The following is a 20,786-nucleotide window of genomic DNA, read 5'->3' on the forward strand; positions in this document are numbered from 1 at the left end:
GAAACATAGAAGTAACAATAGTAAATCATTCATTGAAGTAATGAGGGCAAACACTTTAGCAGAGTGCTTGGCACATAGCACCGTATTTTTAAAAAGCTGCTTCTATTCCTGTGACTGCTACCCGGTCTAGATAAGGGTGTTTCTACAGTGCATCAAGACTGTATGTAGGCTATAGTGTCAAGTGGCTATTTAAAAATCAGGAAGTTAGACATGTGATGGCAACTATACTCAATAAGGTGATCTAGCTTTTAAAATTCAGATAAATCCTATGCGAGTGGATTGCTCACCCCAAAAGCTGGGTTTCAAGCACTATACTCTATCATCCCGGGTGGGGTAAGGAAAGCTTTCCAGAGAAGACTAAATCTAAATGAACCAGGAAAAAATAGGATTCCCACTGCCCTCTATCAACCTGCTTGTAAATGTGCAAATTCTGATCATAGAAAAGTCAAAGTAAGGATTTATTCTGAAAGCTAACATAACGAGAACAAATCCCACTGCCCCACCCTCCTTGTGTAGAACAACTTGTTTCTGTAAGGGCGGTGCATGGGATTATTTGCTACTTCTTTCATTTTTAGTTGATGATATACAGAACATTGTTTCTTGAATATTTATCTGACTTGGTTATATAAAATTAGCACTGGGATATGCTCCAGGAGGTCCCACTTCAGCCCAAAAACTAGTTATCTGGCATCTCACAAACTGGTTATTTTAGTGATGAACCCCCCTTAACCCCATCTTGTTGAATGAAACTATTGTCCTGACGAGGTGAGTATATATCATATGGCCTTAAAAATCTTTAAAACTTCTGCTGTCTAAAAAAGTAGTAGCTCTTTAGAAAGAGACCATCTGATATATCATTTCCATGTGTTTCATTCAAATTTTATCTTCCCAGGATTTTCTTAATCAGTATTGTTTACACTGATCCTGAATAATGCTGTTTGATCACAAATTCACATTTTGAGGCCTCATTTTTAGGTTTTAAATCATGGTATTTCTTCAAATCAGCGTAGACACTATTGCAAAGAAAGTTTTCGGGAAAACCACAAAACATTTTATACTAAGCCCAAGATGAATCTTCTCTTCTCTGAATTTGTGTTACTTGGTACAAAAACTTTGTTTCTGTTTGCATGAACAGCTTTTAAAAACAAATTGCCATCCAAATTAATTATTTTTTTTATTCTGTGTTCATTTTGCATAGCTCCCAGAATGCCAAACCCTTTTTTTCTCTTTATTCTTTTTTCTTTTTCTGATTACAATATATGTATTTGTGTTTTATCTACAATTTAATAAATTCTATCGTACTTATTTTGGGGGGGGGATAGAAAATAAAATCTTAATCAGCCATATTGTTTCCTTACTTTTCCCCTTTGCTGCCTGTTTTGGACGTCTCATCACTTTCTTTTCTTTTGTTACTGTGTATTACAGAGGAGGTGTCTGCAAGGATCGTTCAAGTAGTCACGGCTGAGGCTGTAGCAGTCCTGAAAGGTGAACAAGAGAAAGAAGCTGAACATAAAGTCCAGCCTGCCGCTCTGCCTTTAGGTAAATGGGAAAGAACCCTCGGTCAGGGGCTATGCCTGCTGTGCCCTGATCACAGGACCAAGTCTTCATGTTCAAAGGAAGGCCCTACTTCATACTTCATCCTTACATATAACATTCATCAAACACCTCTGTTGGGAGGCACTGGCACCTGTTTTCACTTTCTTCCCAGGCTCATTTGTGGTATTTGGACAGTCTTTAGAGTAATAAGCTTATAGTTAGACTTTGCCCCTAAATCGTTTTTAAATTTTCATTTCTAGACCACTGGAGATACTTACTATAAAAATAAAGCCAATGCATATTGATGTCACGACACCCACTTGTATAGAAAATGTGTTAAAACTTTAATTAGAAATGATTATTTCCCTTTATGGATTTTGACGAATGATTGTCTAGTCTTATTTCAGTCTCCCTGAACCAGCTATAGAAAACCTATAGTCAGGGCTTTGTTAGAATCATGAGTGACTTTGTATCCCAGTATGGTCTTCACTTGGTTCATCTAAGGGCACTAGATAGCATTGCTCTCTCCCTTGGTCACAAGTCAGATGCCCTCCAGAGCCAAACAAGTAATGTAATGGTGTTTGCCAAAGAAAACACTCTCAGCCAAAGGCTTGCTGACTCTTCTCTAAATAGATGGCAGATAGATAGATAGATAGATAGATAGATAGATAGATAGATAGATGATAGATACATGGTAGATAGGCAGATAGGCAGATAAATAGAAGAGAGATAGATAAATGATAGATACATGGTAGATAGGTAGATAGATAGATAGATAGATAGATAGATAGATAGATAGATAGATGTAGGTGTATATACATGCAAAGACACAAAAAAGAAAACTCTTAGGTTCAACATATGTCTATTTCACAGGTACATATAACTAATCCACAGAAAGTTACAATTTTAAAGCCTAAAAAATAGTACATATCCAACGCATGCCTCATGTACCCTTAATATTTGATTTTCTGGTCAGTACCCCTTTAAGCAATTTGAGCAACTCAAAAAATTAAGCAATTAAAATTCTGCTCTCCCAGAATAATCAATACTCATTATTTGTAGTAGAATATTCTTTGATTATAAAGGTTTATTTTTCTCTTAAAACAGGAGGGAAAGTATATTATTCAAAGCATTGACCTTCTGCTTGTGGTTCACTTCTATTCCTTAAATAGAAGACCCCCACCCATTTTTTTTAAATTTGAAACTTGAGGGGAGCCTGGGTGGCTGAGTCGGTTAAGTGTCCAACTTCAGCTCAGGTCACAATCTCACGGTTCATGAGTTCGAGCCCCGCGTCGGGCTCTGTGCTGACAGCTTGGAGCCTGGAGCCTGCTTCAGATTCTGTGTCTCCCTGTCTCTCTGCCCCTCCCCTACTTGCGCTCTGTCTCAAACAAACATTTAAAAATTAATTAACTAATTAATTAATTAAAATAAAAATCGAAACCTGAAAATGTGTTATATAGAAACCTATGGGTCAAGGGGTTAAGAAGTCGCCTGTGACCCCAAAGCTCCAACTAGTAACTGATTTAGGAGAGGGGAAAACAGATGCTCTTTAAGATAGATTTTCCTTCTGGCCTTGATGATAAACATTTCCTTTTGCAATTTCTCACCTTCATAGGAGTAGTCATAAAGAAGGCAAGAGTCTTGAAAAGAAGTAGAGTTAACTGTGGTGTTAACATCTTTTAGAACCTTTCTCTTTGGCTCTCTATGTATAATGCCCAGGCCAGAAGATTACTCAGCTCCCACTAGTGCATGGTTTCCATCTGAAGGTTGCCTCAGGCTCTGATAGCTTCATTTTTCTTTTCTGAGAATACATAACAGAAGATGCATTTTGACATTAGACTCAGTGTTTGACATTAGACTCAGTGGACAAAATGTTGTTGAAAAAAAAATACATCACCTATAATACTGTGAATGACGAAGGTTACATATGTTTCCAGATCAAAAATTTAAACAATATAGAGTTCTAATTTTTTTTCAGTCAGCCAAGCTAAATCCAAACTACAGTGCTTGCCTGTGCATTTGAATACAGTAGATTAGGGCCAGAATAAAATATTATATTAATCAAACAAGCAGACACAAATTAATGGGATTAATGATAGAACTTTAGCAGGCATCAGTAATCCATTCTTTAGAGGGAAGACAAAATGAATTTTTTAAAATATTAAATGCTTTTCTTTCTTTTTAGGTTCTTTAAAATATGTGAATCAGGTAATGGGACAAAAAATAAGTCAAGCGCAACTTACTATTGAATCTTTTCCTAAATTTCGTGGAGTGGCCTTTTTAGAGATGGCAGAGCTGTTACCCATCTACTGACCTAGCAGGATTAATTGCTGTATCTCGTTTTTCCACTGTTTGCTCTTTAGCAGCTGAAGAGACACCTAATCTGCCTCCTTCTCCACCTCCGTCACCAGCCTCAGAACAGACTGTCACAGTGGAGGAAGGTAAGGCCTATTGGACTTTTTGAGGTTTGTCTTCTGGTAAAGTGTTAATGGACATCAATCCATAAGCAGTGGACTTCAGCATAGGTTAGTACATGACCCAGCTGAGAGCTGTCTGTTTCAAACAGTCAAGAAGAAACAAAGACTCTACATAAATGTATAATCATTTATCTATACAAAATCAGAAGTAGAGGAATATGGTAAATAAAAAAAGGAAAAATCACCTTGATGCAGGAGAAGGTAACTCTATTTAAATTGCTCAAATAGCTACAGAGAACCAGTTCACTTAATTAATGTAAAATGTTTTGACAGAGAAGATACAATCCTATCTTATAAGTGACTGAACAAAAATAAATTTATTGGTGAAATTATAAGGAAGTGTTACCTGAAATTGTCTCTGTTTTGCTCACTATTGTGCTGCCAAGGACTTCCCTAGGGCCTGGCCCATAGCAAACTCTCAATAAATATTAATGAATAAATGAAGAAGTCAATGAATGAATTTGATATTGAGAGCAGTGAACTGGAAGCTGAGATCATGGCTTCTTTCCTGCTGAGACCTGTTATTGTCTATGAATATATTTATGCTTTTATTCAACATAAAATGCTATGTCAGCTTTTCAGTTCCAATAAAACAGAGGGATGCCTTTGAAGAATATTCATTCAGAATCTGAGCTGAGAGGCACTACTGAAAAGCAAACTATTACTGGTTTTCTAACTTAGATCAGTTAACTTTTGTGTATTGTTTGAGTTACAGGCAAAGACAGAGAAGAGCGATAGCTAAAGTTTTGTTTCAATATAATTTAGTTTTCATATAGCAAAATCAGAATTTTAAAGCCATTCCATTTTATTCACTTACTGTTTTATTTATTTTCCATTTGTTGTCCCTTTTAGCAATTATTTTACTGGGTTAAAAATTGAACAATGTCACAAAAGAGTCATTTTTTTAATAATTTATAATTAGGTTCATTTAAAATATTCTTTGAGTTCCTCAATACAGATTTTCCAAGTTACAGAACTGTAAACTATCAATAAACATAATTTATTTATCATCACAGATTTATAAACCTAAACTTCTTTTAATGAGGTTTTTCTTTCTTAAATTGAGGCCTTTTTTCTAATTTACTGCCTGAAATAGCATTAACTGAGCTAAATTATTCTAAAGAATAAAAGAAAATTGGGGGACTATAATTAGTGGATATAATCGGGATTATTAGTCAATTTCCTGAAAATGTGATTTGATCTTTTCCTTTATAGATTTGAAAGATTTTTTTGTCCTCATTTTCATCCATTCATTGACACATATTTGCAGAGCACCTACAGTGTTCCCAGCACTCTTTAAATTCTAAGTATACACTAGTGGGCAAAACAGACGTGATCCCTGCTTGTAAGGAGCACAGAGTCTGGTGGAGAACAGCAATCCAATAAATAAGCTTACAAATAATTTCAAGTTGGATTAGCACTAGGAAGGAAAAGAATAGAGCTTTAAGATAGAACAAGGGAAATCTTGTTTTATTGGATGGTGAGAAGACAGTTAAGGACCTGAACTCAAAAGCATGAGGAAGAGTTGGTCAAGCAAAGATGCAGGGAAAAGGGCATTTGGGGTGGAGAGACCAGGACATGCAGCGGAACTCAGGTGGACAAGAACATGAAGTGTTCTAGCAACTAAAGACTTCGCATGGCTACTGGGTAGTGAGAAAGGGGTTGAGTACTGAAGGAGTTTAAGAGTCAGCAGTAGCCAACTTGGTTCATGAGCCTGGATTTCACTGGGGATGCGCTGGAGAACTTTCCATGACAGCTGTACTTCCCTCAGGCCATTGAAAATGTTTCTGAGCCTCTACTTAAAGCCTTTCAAGTATCAGAGAATCTTCTTAACTCAAGATGGTTACTTGGGTATGATGTTCACTCCAAAATTGGCTGGAAAGCTAGTAATTTACTCTTCTTACTCTTATATGGGAGTTGGAGCGGAAAGGGTAGTAGGATCCATCTATCCGCCTGGGAATTCACCCAATCTGCTTTCTGATTGGTGCTATCGTGCATATAATGAAAATATAAATAAGTCATAGAATCGTTTTCATATTTTGATACACTTTCCAGAGTAACTATTTCCTTATATTTCGAGATTGCTTTCCCCAAGTTGTTTTGAGTATATTTGGGGAAATTTTCAATATACTTCCTATTGAAGATGATCCAAGATATTTTATCCTTAACATTTTTCAAACCAAACTTGTATTTTTATTGAATTATTACTTTTTATTTTTTCGAAAGAAAGCATTAAACTATATGAAGGCCTAATGATTTGCATTTCAAAAGATAACCATTTTTTACTTCTATGAAAAAAATATATGTCCTTTATAAACTCTACCTCATTAATTTAAAAGATCAAGTAATATTCTTATATATGTGAAAGGTATGGGTCTAGGTAATTCTACTTGCCCTGTCTGATTTTAGGCCACCCTGAAAGCATGTATAATTTTTTTTTAGGTTTTGTTTATCAGAAAATAAATAGTGAAAAGTTACAAGACAGGATTCAACTCTTCAGTTTTTCAAACCAATTGGTTTGCAAAGACCTGGGAAAAATTCTATTAATGTATAGCTCATAGCAGGTTGGGTGGAAAAGGAGTATGTGGGTTTTTCATCTGCAAGATTTTTTTTTTTTTACCTACCTCAACACACCCTCAAGGAAACTTTAAAGGCATGTGACTGCCAATTCATTTATACAAATGTAAGAGAGCTGTTAGATTAAATTGAGTAATTCAATGTTTTTGAGGATGTGATTATTTTTATGTTATCAAAAGTTTTTAAATCTGTTCTTTCCCAAAGGGGAAGCATGAACGCTTCCACCAAAAATAATTTAAGATGTTAATTACTGTAAGTTATGAATATTCATTTATTATAATTGATGTAATAATAATTCTCAGAATGTGTGCTTATTTGGGGAAACAAAGGGATTATGATGGCAAAAATAAATCAGTAGCACACTTAAAAGGAAACTCAGGTACAGTGAATCAATTAATACTGCATTAGTTGTCATGTTTTCAGATTAATCTCCTTTTTCTTTTTGGCCTAACCATAATAGTTGTCATTTGGACTGAACTGTTAGAATTTGGAAGCCTGTGCAAGAACAATGGAATCATCTGAAAATAGAACCAGGAAACTTTCTGCCCTCTTAGGTTTGCTCCAGAATCCTAGGGTGGTGTTTTCCTGTGTCAGTGATGTCGTAAAGTTATCGTTGCTAATCTGAAAGTATTTTTCCTTCCAACTCACTCTGGGAAGCAAAAGCTTGCAGAATGGAAAGGGCTTAGACATAGTGGAGAACAATGTAAGTAGAGCCAATTGCCCCAGGTGGTGGGACAGAAGCCGCGATGCCAGGACAGGCAAAATCACGAAGTCACTGATACCCCAAGAGACTCCGTGTCTATTACAAAGTGACTACTCATTTGTACCAAAGGGTACAGACAGACCAAGGCTGGGTTTTATGTGGCAAATCTTACTTTAACTCAATATAGAGTTTCCAATGCTTTAAAAAAAAAATTGTACGAAAACAAATCAGGGAGATGTACTCCTCCACTGAAATCAGGTAAGCTTCATTTCTGAATATTATCATTATGCAACAGAACTATGTAAAAGTCCAAGATTCATCAGGTAACCATATCCTTTGAAATATCACATTATCAAATAAAATAGAATATTTCATGGTGAAAGCAGAGTCCCTCTCCCAAAACAGGTGTACTTTTAGTAAAAGGAAACATTCAATCCTGACCATAAATGACAAAACTAACTTATGAGATGAATTTACTTTTTATAAATCTCTCAAGTCTGGCCTTGGTGTATCAAATGAATGGAAAGCACAGGTACATGACAAGTTGAGTATATCGAAGACAAAGATGCTTAACATACATGGAGTCCAGCATCACACTTGGCATTTTCTCAGATATCTCCTCATTTAATCCTCCCAGTAGTCCACAGAGATAGATATATTCACTTCCACTTTTTGCCCCTGGATGTCATGTCTAGTAATTCAGGATTGCAATCCAAATCTCAGTCCCTGCAGTCATAGTCCACTGTGTCCCTAAAGCCATTCTTCTCTTGGTTCTTAATGTAGGTCTAAGAAATGGAAGTGATCTTCCAATGAGGGTTTTTTTTGTTTAAGCTCCTGGACCAATTTCCTTTTTTTTTTTTTTTTTTGAAACCATGCCAAAATAAATAATTCGTTTACTTATAATTAGTATGTACCCCACCTCCACTGGGTGTGAACCAAGAACACCTGCCATTTACGATTCCGTAGCAAATAAGATCTATTTCTTTTATCATTATTGTTGGAACCAAGCACACTGGTTGGTCTTAGCTAGCCATGGTCCTCTTAGTATAACTTCCCTAGCACATCTCTGCAACTTGTAGATGGACTGGAGGCTCATAGGTCCGAAACAGAGACTTGGAGCACCTACAGCTAATAGTACCAAGACCGGACTTTGCCAGACATTCATTCTTTTTGGAGTTGCCTGGCCATACAAATACTACAGAGAAACTCCTTTTCACTGCAGTCCTTAAAGTTTTTTGCTGTTTTTGTTGTTATCTGTTTAGAGTCAAAGTTTTCAGAATAGAAAATACTGTTTCTGTGAAATGTTACAGATCTGAAGCAAGACTCTGTACTGTTTTCACATTTTGGCACTTTCGAAAACAAGCAATGGCAACAAGAAAGAGGAGATCAAAATCTTCAAAAGGCTAATGTATTCAAGGAGTATTGCCTTTAAACTATCAGCTCTCAGCTTTAAATTCTTTCATTTTACATTATAGTTAACCCCTACTCCCCAGAAAATGTTGAAAAGCAGAGAGACAAATATGCCATTTTCACTTATTGATAGTCCATGCAATCTATTGAGCATATTGGAAGTTTTAGAAGTAACTTGCGTACATGAGGTGTTTAGAGCCTTAAGGAGTCCTGGAGGAAATATGAATGGCTAGGACATGTGACAAGCCCGGGGCTTATGATTCAGCCAGTGTTGTAGGCCAATTATCTCAGTCAATTATCTGCTCAGCTGAGAAATCGTGCCGAGTTGAACTAAGAATATCAAATGTAATTTTAGTCTTCTGCTACCCCCTGATATAATAAGCATCATGGCTGAGAAAGTTCTGAGCACCCAGCCCCAAAAAATATAACATAGAACAATCAGTAAATAATGTGCTCAAAAGATTAAAAGCATTCCCTCTATAAAATGTTATTTTAGTATCCTTATGATTTCAGATTTATTTCCAGTTGGCAGGACTTTGTTGCTGAAAATTAGTTACTGCCCTAAAAATACAGTGCATTTTCAAATAAATGCTCTAATCCATCTGCTTAAGTTTTGATAGAAATAAAAATTATACAGATAGATACACAGACTTTCAGTAAATCTTAATCATTCTTATTATTGAAAGTTATGAAATTTAAAACTTATTTCTCTCTATAAGTAAACAAATAGTGATTAGCAAGTTCAGTAACCTGTCATGTAGGCCTGAGATGTAGTGTGCATACCACATCAGAAGCTGAATATTGTTTGCTGTCATCATCCTTAAAGCTCACGAAATATACCAGAATCCAAGTGCGAGCAGACTAACCTACACTTGTGTTTTTAAGGACATATATTTAAATAAGGCTGATTTCTAAGCCAAGACACTGGAAAGGATAGAAGTGAGAGCAGTTCTTTTAGCATTTCAATGAGAAATATGCAATGAGGGTTTAAAATATAAAGACAGCCAAGAGCCAGAGGTGCAAATGAAATCACATAGAATAAAGTCTTGGTGAATCTGAATCCAGCTCTGTGGAACTTCTCAGCTAATTATATCACTTTTACACTTTCAGAAGAAAAAGAAAAGGAAATGATTTATATTGTTAGGGACTTTCTTAAAACCGTCTACCTTCACAGTCATGCAAATGAGAACCAGTGTTAGAAGGGACACCGCTAGGATTTGGCATCCAAAGAAAGATCTAAGGAGCTATGCCACTGTGCTCTCCTTAGCAAGACAGGAAAGAATAATACACTATAGATTTTTCTCAACTGGATTGGAATTAAAAATGGCTTTCTGGTGAAAGTCATTAACAAAAAATTAAATTAACCAAAGTGCTAACTATGTGAGCATCCTAGATAATTAAGGTTGTGCTTTAACAGGACTGTTTTCCTCTATAATTGTATAGCATCAGGTCCTAACACTTTTCTTCTTTTTTAACTCATAAAAATATTGACAGAAGCATGAAAAGAACCTGCTTGAAAACATTTCTTCCAAATACTGCTTTTGTATTGTAATGCTTTGTTTCTATTCCAGTGTTTTTGTGGTTATTCTGACTTGTTTGAGGGGAATGTATAGACCATTTCTATTATGTATACAGTAAAGGGTGTTAGCGCATTTGATTTATTAAATCAATGGCAAGGTTACCTAAGGCATAGTGTAAATTCAGTGGCTGCTGAAGCATGAAACATTCACTCTCTCCCATCCTCCATCAGCTTGGTCTTGCTAATTCCCCTCCATCCCGCTCTGCTGGTTCTGTAGCCCATTGTGTCCTTGTGCAGGTGTTTGTCTCGTTCGTCTGATCTTGTGTCTGTCTTGTCCAGTTCTCCCTGCAGTTTCTTCCTGTGTGTCTGTTTGTAGATGAAGGGGCTGAGGATCAAGTGGGTCCTCTACACAGGTTCCCCAGCCATGAACCTGCCACCAGCGGGGAGAGGCGTAGGCTCCTAGCCCCCTCCATCTCGGTATCTGTGCCTGATGATGACCCTTGCAATTCCGATGAGGAGTACTATGAGCATCCTTTGTTCAGCTCACAATGGACTACCTCTAGTGTGCTCCCCAGTGTCCCAGCGCAGAGTGCAGAGGCCCACTTAGGCCAGGAGAAAGGTGAACCAAGCATGGTCCCTTTTTGCTCCTCCTCCCCAGCCTGCAGCTTTGACCACATGCATCATACTAAGTGTACCTTTGTATGTGGGGTGGGAGGGGAAAGAGCCTGTTTTTTCCACATGAAAGTGAAGTCCCTATATAGTTTGTATGTCTAGCGAAATACCTCATGTACAAGAAGCCTTATTTGAGGCATGTGAGTGTTTTCTTTTTCTGTATCATTGCTTCTGAGAAGAAGGCAAAAAAGATGGGGGAGTGAAATGGAGGGAGCAAAAGGAGTTCAATTAAAGTTTGGCTCCTTTCTGCTCCCTGTAAATAAATCAGTGGGGGAAGAATATATCCTCTTACTCAAACTGAAGAAGAGGATCCTGTATATAATTTTTCCTCTTTGGATACATAATATTACTAGGACCAGACTTAAATAGAATTAGCCTTCTTTTTAGTGCCATGTTAATACAATAGCTCTTTAGAAGGGAAAGATTGTGAATCTGTTTGGAACAGAATTAATGTTACAAAATGAATGTATTTCTCCAAAACACTTAATCCTCTACAGAAAGTAGAGAGGCTCCCCCAGGTGACTGAATATTGGCTAACATCAGCAGACCTGGGCTAAAGTGAAGGAACTGATCCACAGCCTTTGTCATCATCCCACCCTCATAAAGCCAGAAGACCCTAGTGTATAACTGGCTGTGATGAGGGTAAAAAATGTGGGTGGTGGGCTGCAATTTATCTCATTCTAATTAGGTAGTTTTGTAAAGGAAAACAAAATTAGAGCTAAAAACATTTTTTGCATAGGTGAAGAGGTTATTCTCAAATAGGGAGAAATGACTTGTTTGCGTGAAGAGTTTATTTTCATATGAGACAGCATTTAATGTAAGGGCCGATAGTTCCAAGGCAACAGGGAATAAATTCATAGCTTACCAGCTACATTCATGATAATAAACTTCTTCAAGGGTGCTTTGGAAAACAAAGAACCCCAATGGCTCAGACACTCTGACAGAGAAATCTAACCCATACTAAGTTCTTCCAATAGCGTGAACTTACCACAATTAAGAGAAATATGTGAAATTTTGAATAAAGGACAAGTGCAGTGGAAATAAACATGATTTATAGGAAATAAGGAAAGGGAAAGCTAAAGGGTTATGTAGATTTGGAAAACATGTCGATTAAATTGATTAGACTTTATACAACAAGGTGACTTTAAAAGTCTCATCTGTAATCAAAATCTCTAATTCTATGCATCGTAAAAATGGCCTTAATAATAATTTGGAGTCTGAAATTTTAAAATGTTACTTAATAATTAAATGATAAAAATGAAAGTGGCTGGGTGCTAAATGGGAGGAAATAGATGAAGTATTTCTCTCCCCTCCCCCACCCAAGAATTTTAATATTTCTCAAAAAAAAAAAAAAGAAAAGAAAAGAAAAGAAAATTCCTTTCCTTTCCATCTGTCGTCTTTCTCACCAGGCCATTTAAATAACGTATAATTGTTTCATGAGAATTTCATAAGAATCTTTCATATGGAGAACTATAAAACAGCTTATATATCTCCCTCTAATTTCTTAAGGAATAAAATGGGATTTATTTTATTGGTATTTGAAGTGCAAATGAGAAGCAAATAAACACGACAATTCATGGCCTTCATAAGTGTGCTGTCTACATTTTAATTGTTAACATTTTTCCATGTGGTATACATCTTTTGGGAGGATATTTTGGCAGTTTAGTTGCCATTCAGTTATCTTGGTGGTTTTGTTTTGAATTGCAGAAATAAGACTTTATAGGTAATATGCACATTTTCTTATTCAGGATCAGAGAGAAGTATACATGAACTACATTATTGGTATTTTAAGGGTTTCAGCAATAGGGTAACAGTTGTGTCCCAGAGGTAGACTTTTCTAAGTGGGAAGATTACATTTTACCTGGACCTTGTTTTTCACAATATTTTGCTTACCCATTCTCTGATACCACGTGATGCAAGGAAGGTAAAATAAATTGAATCAGGAAGTCATTTGCCTTAAAAATATTAAACAAATTAAAGTACAGTCTGAAGCTTTAAATAGTAAATACTTCTGCTTTTAAATACTAAATAAAATAGTTTTGATGGATTCCATGATAAAGCTGTTAAGGTAGTTGGTGGCTATCATTTTGAGACCAGGTGTTTTTTTTAATTCCCAAAGATTCTTCACTGAAGTTTGCATGGTTTAAGTAAAGTAATAAGAAATTCATATGTAGGGGCTTACTGCATTGGAGAAAACAGCAGGTGTCTAACAAATGTAAAGGTATTTTTCAGTACATCTATGCATCTATCTTTTCATGATCATCCATCGTCCAGCAGCATCATCTCTTATTTCCAGCGAGCTTTCTATACGTGTGCCACTTCCTGCCATTTCCACCAAGGGTAATAGAGCAATAAAACCCTTTCAGCTCTCAAGTTTTTAAAAAAACAGTCTTTTATCAAGAGTGTAAAAGGCATCATTATTAGCAGATTATATATAATAATTTCCCAAGCAATACATAATGCACGTTGCATTAGAATATTAATTTGCTCATCCAAATGGGAAAAGAGGTTCTGGTGAGGTCAACATAATGGAGCTGAAAGTGTTCCTTGAATGATATTTCTGCCATTTTGTGTATTGTTCTGTGGTCATGATGTCAACATCTTTTTCATCCCTAAGAAGAAGAAACGCTAGAGGGAACAATGGCTGAGGAAGAGAAACCTGCCACTCTTCCTGGGAAAGAGTGCGGGGCTGCCAAGGCCTCAGACCAACCCAAGGGCCTCAGTGAGGGCCAAGTGGAGTCTAGTGCGGAGGCCCAAATAGTTCCTGAAGAGAGTGCCCCAGCAGGGGCCCCACAGGAGAAAAGTGTAAAAGAGGTCTCGGAGGTGTCTCCAGAAGTAAAAATCCCTTCCTCTGCTGGGGAAGGTGTGTCTTTCCTAGGATTTGCATGTGTTTTGTTGCAAATGATCTCTCCGGCAGCTTACCAACCTGATGCCTTTCCAATGCTATTCCATTGCTTGGTCTTCTCATGGTCCCAAGACCACTGTTTTAGGTTTGATGGGCAGAGTGTGGCTTGCACAGGTGCTGTGTGGCAGCTAGGTTTTCCACCGCTGCAGCTGATTCTTGGTTTTACTTTGCCATGATACGATACGCTTTGCGGCCAGGCTGACGATGCTGTGTGAGCTTTTTGTCCGCCCCCTCATCTCAAGTGTTTGCCAGTCACATTGCTAATACATGTATATTTTTATTTTTATTTTTGAGACAGCGATTCATATGCTTTTCTTTCAAATCGTAGAGTTGGATTTTGGCACATAGAGGCTTAAATGGTAGAATTGTTTTTGTTTGCAACCGCAGTGTGCTATATTTTTTATGCTTCGATGAATACTGGTTTGGTTTCCTTAAAAGCTCCTGCTGATGCTTCTCATATCATTTCCTCTCCATGGCAGCCAACCTCTTTGACCATCACCATATCTCTTGAGTTTTCATTCATCTAACCTTTATTAGAAGTTCATAAAGTATTTCTTTTCTATTGTTACAACAGGACACACAAGTATATAAGGTAATGATGATCCATACACTTGCTCTTCGAGAGATGACTGAATTTTCTTATTTGCCCCAAATCTTTTCCAGATAATTACATTTAGCCCTAAAGATCACAGTGAAATACCTGTGACAAAAGTGAGACTCTAAAACCTTTCGGGTTAGTGAACAAACTGAAATTGAAAAAAGAGTTGTTTAATTTCTGGGAAGCATCTTTAAAGCCAATACTACTTAGTGTCTCAGTCATGTTCCAGAGAATGAGGTCATGACCAGGGAGAGAAAGATGTTATAATAACTGACTCTTTTTGAAATGTGTATTCACATGACATCCCAGTATTAACAATATAATTAAGATTTTCTTATATCTGTCATGTAGGTTAACTAAAATGATTAGGAATTAAGAATTTTGAATTTGTGGTACAAATTGATTTGTCGACTTTTAGGTCATATCATATAAAGTTAATAGCAAATATTTATTTACATTATAAATATTTATATAAAATATATTTATAGATAAATATCATAAATATTTATTTATATTCCTGAAATTTAATCTCAGATGATCTCTAAAAACTTATGTCAGTAACCTTTCAGTGTTCAAAAAATTGGCCCTGGCATGTGTAAATCAAGGTAATTGAAACTATTGATACTTATTATGAATTAATTGGCACTCTGCCCATGGCCTGCCAGTTCATTTTTAAATGAGAACAAAAATGAAAAGTTCAGTAGACATTCATCCTTTTTCATATTTAGTCCTTAATGTATTTTTATACCATAATGTTACTGACTTATTCAATATTCTTTAATTTATGATTTTTGTCTGTAGAAGGCACATGAAATTTTTTTCCACTACAATATACATGACATACTATTTAGGAAAGACCAAATAAAGGAGAAAGGAGTATTCAAACTACACACTTAACTACAATTCCTGTATGCATAGATTCTCAACAGGAGTCCATTTTAGCAGTACAAATATATCTCAGTCCTGACATTTTCATATTGATTTTTAAATGGGTAGCATGCTTGCATGTTCCATAGTTTCATTTTGTTTTGTTTTGTTTTGTTTACCCTACCATTCATTTGTCACTTCAAAATATAATTTTAAGCTTACTGCCTGAAAGCACTTGCCTATTATTTGTTTAAAAATCAACCCAATTACTTCAGGTTTACTTCCAGCCTCGAAGATGGAGTTCCATGATCAGCAGGAATTGACTCCCTCCCCAGCTGAGCCATTGGACAAGAAGGAAAAGGAGTCAGAGGAACAAAGTAAGCCTGGTGAAGACCTTAAACATGCTGCCTTAGCTTCTCAGCCTGAGACGACTAAAACTTCCCCTGATAAAAAGGACACGCAAGGCACAGAAGAAGAAAAAGCACCCACCGCCCTGTTTGGGCATGCTCTTGGTGCCGGGCTGGAAGACATGAAACAGAAGACAGAACCCAGCCTGGTGGTGCCTGGTATTGACCTCTCTGCAGAGCCCCCAGCTCCAAAAGAGCAAAAGGACTGGTTCATCGAAATGCCAGTAGAAGCAAAAAAAGATGAGTGGGGTTTAGCTGCTCCCATATCACCTGGCCCCCTAACACCCATGAAGGGAAAGGATGTGTTTGAGGATATCCCCAAATGGGAAGGGAAACAATTTGATTCTCCCATGCCAAGTCCTTTTCAGGCTGGAAGCTTCACTCTTCCTTTAGATGTCATAAAGAATGAAATAGTTGCAGAAGCATCACCCTTTGCCCCTGCCCTATTGCAGCCAGACGACAAGAAATCTCTGGAAGAAACCAGTGGCCCAGTGACTGCCAAAGATAGTTCTAAAGCTGAAGAGCCTCATAAGGATAAACCTGACAAAATGGCAGAAGCACCAGCCTCAGAAGCAATCACCTTATCCAAAGATGCCCACATTCCAACTGTGGAAGAATATGTCCCAGAGAAAGTATTAGGAGAAGAAAAAGGGGCGATAAAGCAAGAGAGTGTGCAGAAAACAGAGATCTCAACCCTCAGTGGACAGGAAGCTACACTTACTGAAAAGGAGTCTCAGCTAAAGCTTGAAGAGAAAACGACCATCTCTGACAAAGAAGCCATGCCAAAAGAGAGTGAGCCCCCCAAACTGACAGATGAAGAAACAGGCATAATTCAGCCCTCCGTGGAGCACACCCTCTCGAAAGAAGAACAGAAAGGCCAAGACACTACCACAGATACACTAAAACAGGACTCATTCCCTGTAAGTTTGGAGCAAACAGTTACAGATTCAGCCATGACCTCCAAGACACTGGAGAAAGTCATGACCGAACCAGCTGCAGTAAGTGAACAGAGTGCAACCCAGGACCTTTTTCAAGAAAAAGTTGCTGATAAAGATCATAAGGTTGAAGGGGTTGGGGCTGAAACGTCAGCTGAGCTTGACATGCCATTTTATGAAGATAAGTCAGGAATGTCCAAGTATTTTGAAACATCTGCCTTGAAAGAAGAAGTGACAAAAAGCATCCAGCCAGGCAGTGATTACTATGAACTAAGTGACACAAGAGAAAGTGCCCAAGAGCCTTTTGATACCGTATCTCCTGCATATAAAAACGGTGACAAGGGACTTCAGGCAGGTAAAGAACCCCAGCCCAGTGCTCCAGCACAAGAAGCAGGGTATAGCACTCTTGCACAGAGTTATCCATCTGAGGTGCCTGAAGAACCCAGTTCTCCTCAAGAAAGAATGTTTACTATTGATCCAAAAGTATATGGGGAGAAAAGGGATCTCCACAGTAAGAATAAGGACGACTTGACATTAAGCAGGAGTTTAGGACTTGGTGGAAGGTCTGCAATAGAACAAAGAAGCATGTCAATCAATTTGCCCATGTCTTGCCTGGATTCCATAGCCCTTGGATTTAACTTTGGTCGGGGACATGATCTTTCTCCTCTGGCTTCTGATATTCTAACGAACACTAGCGGAAGTATGGATGAAGGAGATGATTACCTTCCAGCCACAACCCCTGCACTTGAGAAAGCCCCATGTTTCCCAGTAGAAAGCAAAGAGGAAGAAGAACAGATAGAGGGAGAAAAAGCTACCGGAGAGGAAAATGCTCAAGTTGAGACATCGTGTGAGTCACCTTTCCTAGCCAAAGATTATTACAAAAATGGCACTGTCATGGCCCCTGACCTGCCTGAAATGCTAGACCTGGCAGGCACAAGGTCAAGATTAGCCTCTGTGAGTGCAGATGCTGAGGTTGCCAGGAGGAAATCAGTCCCATCAGAGACTGTGGTTGAGGAGAGTAGCGCCGGCTTGCCCCCTGTCACTGACGAAAACCATGTTGTTGTTAAAACAGACAGTCAGCTGGAAGACCTGGGTTACTGTGTGTTCAATAAATACACTGTCCCGCTGCCATCACCTGTTCAAGACAGTGAGAATCTGTCAGGGGAGAGTGGTTCCTTTTACGAAGGCACTGATGATAAAATGCGAAGAGATCTAGCCACAGACCTTTCGTTGATTGAAGTAAAATTGGCAGCTGCCGGCAGAGTCAAAGATGAGTTTGGTGCTGAGAAAGAAGTATCCCCACATATCCCTGGTGACAAATCAGTACTGGGTAGGGAGTTTGATCAGGAGAGGAAAGCTAATGATAAGCTGGATACTGTACTAGAAAAGAGTGAAGAACATGCTGATGCAAAAGAACATGCCAAGGCAACGGAAGAGGCCAGTGATAAAGTCGAAACATTTGGATTAGGAGTAACCTACGAGCACCCTTCGACCAAAGAACTGCCCGTATCAAAAGACACATCACCTCCTGCGGCTGAGAAAGCTGAGACAGGTCTTAGTTCAGTCCCAGAGATAGCTGAGGTGGAACCATCCAAAAAAGCTGAACTGGATGTCATTGCACAGAAAGCTGACCAGGGTCAATTAGATGTTAAAATCAGTGACTTTGGACAGATGGCTGCAGGACTGACCAGAGATGCTGGAAAAGCAACAGAACTTCAACTCGAAGCTACACAAGATCTCACCCCCTCATCTGCAGTACCTCAGGAGGGAGATATGTTTCTGAGTGTTGATCCTGGCCACATGAAAGAAGGCACTAAAACCAGTGAGACAGAAATCAAGGAGAAGGTGGCCAAGCCTGACTTGGTGCACCAGGAGGCTGTGGACAAAGAAGAGTCCTACGAGTCCAGTGGTGAGCATGAGAGCCTCACCATGGAGTCTTTGAAAGCTGATGAGGGCAAGAAGGAAACATCCCCAGAATCCTCTCTAATTCAAGATGAGATTGCCATCAAATTGTCAGTGGAAATACCTTGTGCACCTGCTGTTTCAGAGGCTGATTTAGCCCCAGATGAGAGAGCTGATGTCCAGATGGAATTTATTCAGCAGCCAAAAGAAGAAAGCAAAGAGGCCCCAGATATATCTGTCACTCCCTCCGATGTCACTGAGCCATTACCTAAAGCCATCGGGGCTGAACCAGCAGAGGCTCAGAGTGAAGAAGAAGAGATAGAAGCCCGGGGAGAATATGATAAACTGCTCTTCCGCTCAGACACCCTTCAGATTACCGACCTGGGAATCGCAGGTGTCCGGGAGGAATTTGTGGAGACCTGCCCCGGTGAGCACAAAGGAGTCATCGAGTCCGTGGTAACCATCGAGGATGATTTTATCACTGTAGTGCAAACCACAACTGAAGAAGGGGAGTCAGGTTCCCACAGTGTGCGTTTTGCAGCCCTAGAGCAGCCTGAGGTGGAGAGGAGACCGTCCCCCCACGCCGAAGAAGAGCTCGAAGTAGAAGAGGCAGCCGAAGCCCAGGCAGAACCCAAGGATGGCTCCCCGGAGGCTCCAGCTTCCCCTGAGAGAGAAGAGGTTGCCCTCTCAGAATATAAGACGGAAACCTATGACGATTACAAAGACGAAACCACCATTGATGATTCCATCATGGATGCTGACAGCCTCTGGGTGGACACTCAAGGTGTGCATTTTTTTTTTTAATTTTCTACTTCCAAATAAAATCCCATAACCTAATGGATTTTTTCGATTTTAAACATTTTTTTAAAATGTCCCTTTATCTCGATTTTGCATTTTGTTAAATATATGAAGGATTTTGTACATTTGTTACTAATGTTTTCATTGTTGTTGTTGTTGTTGTCATGGTTTGCTTTGATCCACAGATGATGATAGGAGCATCATGACAGAACAGTTAGAAACTATTCCTAAAGAGGAGAAAGCTGAAAAGGAAGCTCGGAGACCATCTCTTGAGAAACATAGAAAAGAAAAGCCTTTTAAAACCGGGAGAGGCAGAATTTCCACTCCTGAAAGAAAAATAGCTAAAAAGGAACCTAGCACAGTCTCCAGAGATGAAGTGAGAAGGAAAAAAGGTTCATTTAACAATCCCTTCTTTCAAAATGTTTTTGAATTTGTTATTACTCTTATGTAAAAGAAACTTCCTTACAGTGGTAACTAATTATTTATGAAATTTCGTTCGGTTTTGCTCCAAGTGTTTATTTTCTCCTGATGGTATGCTTTTTGTGTGTGTTTTTTTTTTATTCATAGCAGTTTATAAGAAGGCTGAACTTGCTAAAAAAACAGAAGTTCAGGCCCACTCTCCCTCCAGGAAATTCATTTTAAAACCTGCTATCAAATATACTAGACCAACTCATCTCTCCTGTGTTAAGCGGAAAACGACAGGTGACTGTTCAATTGTGCAATGTGGCTGGCAAACATAGATGTGTATTTTTTTTATCTCATTACCGTAGCAGCTTCTTCATTTTGTTTTTCTTCCAAGAATCTTAGCAGTCATGAACAGTTTTGCTATTAAGTGTCTTGTATCATTATTCTTTTTTTTTTCTCCTCCCTGCAGAAGAGGTCATGACCATCTGTTTCTTTGTTATGCTCAGACTTAGCAGTGATTTTATCTTGGCATTGTGCTCTAGTGTCACGTTCTGGGGATTCCTATTTTCATTCTGTGTGTTTGGTTAGAGGATGACGATGAATAGGACTGTGGTATGCATTCTCATTATTTTGCTTATTTCTCTCTCTCATGCTTAAACCCATACTATATTTGTTCTATTTTCTACATGGTTACTGCCAAATCTGTTACTGATGTTGATGAATTTACCAAGAATGTGCAGTGATTTCAAGATTGGAAATGAAAAGCAAATCTGGGGTAAAATTGTGATTTCAAAATTACTTTGCTTCAGATGAAAGAAAAAGAAAAGGAAGGGAAATGGTCTGGTCATCCCATCAGATTTTATTTTTCGTATCCAAAATTAGCAAGGCTTTCAGTTCACTGTACTCCATCTCTTCACTGACTTTTTGTCATTGGGATTTTCTTAAATGTGTTGGATGCAAACTGCTAATTTTCCGATATAATTTAGTATTCAGAATTCCCAGCTAAAACTCCTTCCCCCTGAATCTCTTAGAACTTAGGTGCATTTATATTTCACTACCTCATTTTTCTGTCTTC

General features: G+C 38.2%; 1 protein-coding gene across 26 annotated transcripts in view; it reads left to right on the forward strand.

Annotated features, from left to right (window-relative positions):
- The window catches only part of MAP2 (microtubule associated protein 2), a 284,797-nt gene that overhangs the window by 229,551 nt on the left and 34,460 nt on the right, over positions 1-20,786 (forward strand). For 5 of the 26 annotated variants that reach the window (XM_043577690.1, XM_043577691.1, XM_043577672.1 and 2 more), the window contains exons 5-10: positions 1,426-1,539; positions 3,900-3,977; positions 13,512-13,757; positions 15,540-19,292; positions 19,492-19,698; positions 19,874-20,008. In XM_043577690.1, coding sequence (XP_043433625.1) covers positions 1,426-1,539; positions 3,900-3,977; positions 13,512-13,757; positions 15,540-19,292; positions 19,492-19,698; positions 19,874-20,008 — 4,533 coding nt within the window. The remainder of the gene's footprint in view (positions 1-1,425; positions 1,540-3,899; positions 3,978-13,511; positions 13,758-15,539; positions 19,293-19,491; positions 19,699-19,873; positions 20,009-20,786) is intronic. The other 21 variants (XM_043577671.1, XM_043577676.1, XM_043577673.1 and 18 more) reach the window with 14 other exon arrangements.

The sequence above is a fragment of the Prionailurus bengalensis genome, chromosome C1 (genome assembly GCF_016509475.1).
Source record: "Prionailurus bengalensis isolate Pbe53 chromosome C1, Fcat_Pben_1.1_paternal_pri, whole genome shotgun sequence".
Lineage (NCBI taxonomy): Eukaryota > Metazoa > Chordata > Mammalia > Carnivora > Felidae > Prionailurus > Prionailurus bengalensis.